The sequence below is a fragment of the Fusarium falciforme genome, chromosome 3, assembly GCF_026873545.1.
Source record: "Fusarium falciforme chromosome 3, complete sequence".
In the NCBI taxonomy this organism is placed as follows: domain Eukaryota; kingdom Fungi; phylum Ascomycota; class Sordariomycetes; order Hypocreales; family Nectriaceae; genus Fusarium; species Fusarium falciforme.
This window is the reverse complement of record NC_070546.1, coordinates 3,277,377-3,283,376: the sequence shown is the minus strand read 5'-3', so window position 1 is coordinate 3,283,376 and position 6,000 is coordinate 3,277,377. Positions and strand designations below refer to the sequence as shown.

At 54.3% G+C, this 6,000-nt stretch overlaps 1 protein-coding gene across 1 annotated transcript; it reads left to right on the top strand.

Annotated features, from left to right (window-relative positions):
* Positions 1-3,376: 3,376 nt before the first annotated feature.
* Positions 3,377-5,595, top strand: NCS54_00429100 (Cryptochrome DASH; the record flags this gene model as incomplete). Its single annotated transcript, XM_053149832.1, has 2 exons — positions 3,377-3,879; positions 3,945-5,595. 2 exons carry the CDS (start codon positions 3,377-3,379, stop codon positions 5,593-5,595), a joined length of 2,154 nt encoding a protein of 717 aa, XP_053005807.1.
* Between the last annotated feature and the right edge of the window lie 405 nt (positions 5,596-6,000).

Here is a 6,000-nt window from a genome sequence, read left to right as displayed (position 1 = left end):
TTGCCTTCTGACGGTCTGAGCCAACAGGACGGGAACCCGGTACAGGACATAGGCACGCAAGCACGCAGGCATGACGACTCTGCAAGTCCTGGTTGGAGACAAGTCGTAGTATAGCCACACTCTGAAGATGCGGACGGCTTTGTAAGTCGAGACATGAGCAGCCACGATGCACATGAGGAGGAGTTGGGAAGGTATTTACGACGAGGTTGTATAAAGCCTTGTACATTTGATCTCGTGGCGCTGGCCATGCCTTGCGGGGATGATGGCTCGAGTTGGCTTTGATGTGTGCTGTGTGACTGGCAACAGGTGTGCTACTGTATCTTTCCAACGAAGGTGCGCGGAACGTACTCCGAGAAAAAAGAAAGGAGGCAAACCTTGTGTGGTGTGTTGCTGCAGGGTTGGGAAACCAGTTGAGACATGCATCCCAGCTGGTACGGGTACAAAGTAGAGCTGAGAAATAGAACGGGCGAGAGTGGAGTTTTTCAAGGCATTGTCAAGCTGTAAAGAGACAGCATGATGCAGAGACAAGAGACGTGCAGGGCTCGGTGAGGGAGAAATGTGTGTGGCCTGAATAGAAGGCTTGTCTGGATCATGAGGGTAACACTTGGGAGCTGTAACTGGAATTCATGGAGAGTCTCGATTGTCAAGATGGCGCTGAAACACGGTCAAACGACAAAAGCTGCGCAGACATCAACTTGGCAACGGCATCTTCCGAAAGTATCTTTGCTTCTTTTTCCTCTTCTGAGGCGCCGCCTCTTGTCATTAGGGGACCGTGTGTGCGTGTGTGTGTCGCGGACGGGAGCGAGCGAAAAAGGTGCCGTCAGCTGGTCAAAGAGTCAGTCCCTCGATCGCAGGGAACGCACGTTGCCAACGGATATCGGAGACTAAACACACAGGCCCCCGGTCAGACCAAGGGCAGGGGTGTGTGTGTGTGTGTTCATCTAGAGCGGGCCAGACCTAAGGCTGTCAAAGTTTGGGAGCCGATGGCCGCGTGCCAGCACCCTACGTGCAGATCAGAGGGACAATCTACATGACGGGGGATATCTCGAGGCTAGCAGACAGTGGATTAGTGTACCTGTTCAGTAGCCTCGATAAAAGTGATTGAATAGGCTCGATAGAACTCATTCAGGGGATACTGTGGCTGGAGCTAGGTCGTTTAAAGGGTGCAACTCTGATGTCATTGATCGTCGGTAAACCTGCTGGACCCTGATTCCTCCTTTAGCGGCGGCGGGGAGGAGGAGTGAAGCTCCCTCTCTTCACTAAGCTTCACAAAAGAGGAACAAAGCTAAAGGGAGCAGGTCTGGCGCTACGGTGACGGTGCCCGCTTTCTGAAAGTCAATGGTTTTTGTCTCGGGCGAGGGAGAAAAAACGGATCTCGTCATCCCGTTCGTCGATGGTCATGTCGATACCCGAGCTGCTGCATCGCATCTCATCGTCTTTTTTCTTGGTGAAACGCAACGCAACGCAAGATCGACTTCGCTTAAGAGAAGAGTGAGGCAAAGTGAGGCGAGAGGAGATGTGTAGAATGTGATACAGAAAGGATGATTGTAGATTGCGAGGCGGAGAGAAACATGGGTTCAAACACCATTTGAGGCTGGCCGGTGAAGGGGATCAATCAGTAAGATTCTGGCCTCACCATCTTACACAGCCTGTACTGTCTGTCAATTGCTTCACTTTCCATCCATCTCAGCTGCAATCACCCCCTGCAGAACCTTCTCCCCCCCGAAAAAAAGAGAAGCGCCGAGACTCATCGGGGACGCCTCCACCCCGTCCCGCGCTGCGCACACTCTCAGGTTGACAGGGTCCTTGGCCAAAATTGGGTTGCAGTCGCAAAAGTCACTTTCCAGACCACCACACGTTTTTGCTTACTCTCAAGGGTCCTTGCTGCTTAGGCGAATCCGCATGAACCTTACCCCTGTAGGCTAAACCTCCCGCGGCTGGTCCGATCTAGAGGTTCGTTGTAGGGTCGTGGGAATCGCTCAGAAATCAGCAGAGGCAAAAAAAGACACAGGAACGAAGGAAAAAAAAAAAAAAACGACAACATGGTGCGCGCCCGTCGTTCCCCGGCTGGGCCGATCAGGGTCCTTTCCTCCTCCTGAATTTCTCTTTCTCTTTTCTTTTTCATTTTCTCCTGATTGTCACTGTTTAATTCCTGTTCTGTTTGTTCGATCTCGCCTCGTCTTGTCGCCAGTGAATAAGTGCCCGTGAAAAGAAAACAACCAACGGTTGGCATCGCCCCCTCCGTTTTTTCCAAGGCGTCATCACTTGCTTGTCTACGGGCAACAAGTTCCGGGTTTCTAGACCTGCTCGCTATCTATCGCCCAAGGACGTCCCGTCTCTCTTCTCTCCTGCCTGCAGGTTCCCCCTGCAACATAGCTCCCTCTAGAACATCATCATTATCGTCATCCATCATTTTCAACATCGTCATCGCCTCCAAGATCTCTTCTCGTTTATTGCACATTCTCGTCTGGTTCGCCAACCATCTCACCCGCTATCCCTACAGAAACAGTAGCCTCAAAACCACAACTGGCCCCGAGAGCCCTGCCTGTCTCCGCCTCAATATCCCCTCTCCTGAGCTGTTGACACAAGTCCTCTGTCTCGGCCCTGTTGATGCCATCATCATATCCACTCTTCAAGAGGCGCCAAAGAGTCCACCTGCCTTGGCGCTAGAGATCCATACTGAGCCGGCAGACAGACAAGACGTCTGGGGACGCTGCAAGCGCATCATACACGCACACCCTGCCCTGCCCTGTGGCGATCTACCGATAACCCGCATCCATCGACGACGTTGTCTCGTTTCGCCTTCAGCCAGGAACCGTTGGAGCCACTAATGTAGCGAGATCCAGAGACGCAAGGATCCATGACCCGTTTGACGTCTACACACCGGTCAACTCTTGAGTCGAGTTCTAGCTCACCTACAAGTTTACCGGTTGCCTCTCTACATACCTTGACACAACCACTTCACTTGGACGTTCCCCTGACCCAGCCTCCTCCGGCCCTGACCCACTGCCTGTCCATCTGATATCCAACCATCCTCAAGTACAAGCCCTCATTCAACTCCCACCGCACAAAGCCTCCCCCTCAACATCTGCTGTAGCAGCCTCAACCAAGTGCCGCCCACCACCACCACCTCGAGACCCGACTGAGCAGCCAGTGGCCCGAGTCTCACCATCCCAGTGCATCAAGTCCAGACACCCTGGCACAGAGAGGTCCAGACCCTTCCCGCACAGCCCGCTAGCTGGAGATCTCATATCTTACCTCCCCCTCCCGAGATCTGTCTGTTCATCGGATCCGAAAAAAAAAAAAAGAGGACCGCTATACCATTTTCACCATCGCTCCGTTTCTCAACTCTCCCTTCACCGCAAATCTCGCCAACATGGCAGGGAGTAAACTTCTCGTCTACCTCCTCCGCCGTGACCTTAGAGCCACCGACAATCCTATCCTTCACCACCTGGCAACCGCTGACCATGGCTTCACTCACCTTCTCCCCGTCTACGTCCTGCCGCCCCACCAGATCGAGGTCTCTGGCTTCCTCACCGAGAACCAGAAGTCCCCCTACCCCCAGGCCCTAAGTCAGGTTGGCCGCTTCTGGAGATGTGGTCCGCACCGAGCAAAGTTCACCGCAGAGTCAGTCTGGGATCTAAAGGACAGCCTGGAGGATCTGGGCAGCGGGCTGGTGTTGCGTATTGGCAGCTTCTCCGACGTTGTGAGACAACTGATCGAAGCTCTGAACGACAACCACCACTCTGTTGATGCTGTCTGGATGACCGAAGATGTGTCATCTGAGGAAGTCGATGATCAGGATTCTGTTTCTGCCGTGTGCTCTGAAAAGAGCGTTGGCTTCAAGTTGTGGCGGGATGACAAGTATTTTATCGATGAGTGAGTTGCCCCAACCCTTGTCTCACCTACAGGACACCTTCGACGATCTGCTAACACAAACAAAGCCGTGACACGGGCTTGAGCAACCCAAAGGAACTCCCAGATGTCTTCACCTCATACCGCAAGACCCAAGAACCCCTCCGTGAGCGCCCTCGCCAGTCCCTCCCCCGCCCCCAGGCCGGCTCCCTACCTCCTCTCCCTCCTTGGACCCCGCCCCAGGATGCTCCTTTCCAAGTGCCGGACAACTACGAGGAGTTTGAACGTCGACTCCTACAGCCCATCGACTATATGCTCGCAAACCCCCCTGTCCTGCCCCAGGACGCCAAGTCTGCGCACCCTTTTGACGGCGGTGAAAGCTTTGCTTGGGAACGCGTTCGACATCTCGTCAAGTCTGGTGGCATGTGCACGTATCAAGAGACTAGGAACGGGCTTCTTGGAGTCGATTACAGTACCAAGCTCTCGGGGTACCTGGCTCTGGGTTGCATCTCGGCTCGTTCCATCCACGAGGAGCTGATGAAGCTTGAGGATGGCACGGATCAGGCCTATGTCCGGTCTAGAGGCTTTGGCAGAGGCGAGAACGAAGGCACCAAGGCTGTACGATTTGAGTTGTTGTGGCGTGACTACATGCGGTTGTGCACCATGAAGTTTGGTGCCCAGCTCTTCAGAGTCTCGGGCTTCAAGGGGGCTACTGGTCAGTACGAGAAGAAGTGGAAGACGGCTGACAAGAAGATGGCTGCTATTGATCAGGATCCTTCTCCTGAGGAGCTCGGAAGAATCATTGACAGATTCCTCGAAGGCACAACCGGCATGGGCTTGATTGATGCCTCACAGCGAGAGCTCTACCACACGGGATACACTTCCAACCGAGCCCGACAGAACGTCGCTAGCTTCTTCTCCAAGCACCTCGGCATCGACTGGCGCTACGGAGCAGAGTGGTACGAGATGATGCTCATCGACTACGATGTGTCTTCCAACTGGGCCAACTGGCAGTACGTGGCGGGTGTGGGCAACGACCCCCGTGGCGACGCTCGCATCTTCAACCCCGTCAAGCAAGCCTTTGACTATGACAGCAACGGAGCCTACGTGCGAACCTGGGTGCCAGAGGTCAAGTACATTGAGAAGCTGGAAAATGTTTTTCAAGTCTGGACCACGGATGAGGAGGAACTGCTCAAGTACGGCATCGTCGACGACATCATGGTCACGCAGCCCGTCAAGAAGATTGATTTCCAGGTCGACCGCAAGCCCAGAGGCCCACGGAGACCCTACCGCTGGAGACGAGGACCCGGACGCGGTGGCCGTCGCGGCGGTGGCGGTGGTCCTTCGAACGGATCAGGGGACTACTCTGACATGGGTAGACACAACGGGGGACCTCCCTCTCCCGAGAGCGATCGACAGTTTTACAACGGCGAAGCATCCTACATCCAGAGCAACCAACACCCTCGCGGTGGCTGGGCTCCCGGGGGAAACCAAGCCATGTCATGGCGAGGCAATTCAAACGGGTATGGCAACCCCAACGGCGGACGAGGAGGTCACGGCATGTCGCCCTTCCGCGGCGGCAACGGTGACGGCTTCCACGGGGGATTCGCCACCAACAGCATGCAGTACAACAACGGACCTCCCCCACGACAGTACATGCCCGCCCCCTCATACCCTCACGGGTTTCCCCCTCATGCCTACCACCACCAACTCCCTCCCCACCTGGGACCTCACGTCTAGCAGGCCGAGGCCCAGCTACTACCCGTATGGCGGCTATATCCATATGCATGGAACTATGAACACGAAGCGTGGTACCCACTAGGATGGTGATATCACGAGGATGACGAAGTGTGTTGAAGGAGGTTTCGGAACGATATTATCTGCTCAAAGGGATCTTTGCTTTTTTTTCTTTTTTTTCGACTTGGGCGTGCGGCTATTTACACGCATCTGCTGCCAACTTGGACAGAGGAGGAACAAAAAAGTTGAGCACTCGTAACAGGGACAGAAAGGGAGTATGGAACCTGTCTATTGTATGTATTTATAAGAAGCATGCGAGTTAACATCGAGGGCTTCCCAGTAGCCTTGGAAAAGGCGAGCTGGGCCGTATGTTTCGCCTAGCTTGATTAATTTTAGGCCAAATCTGAG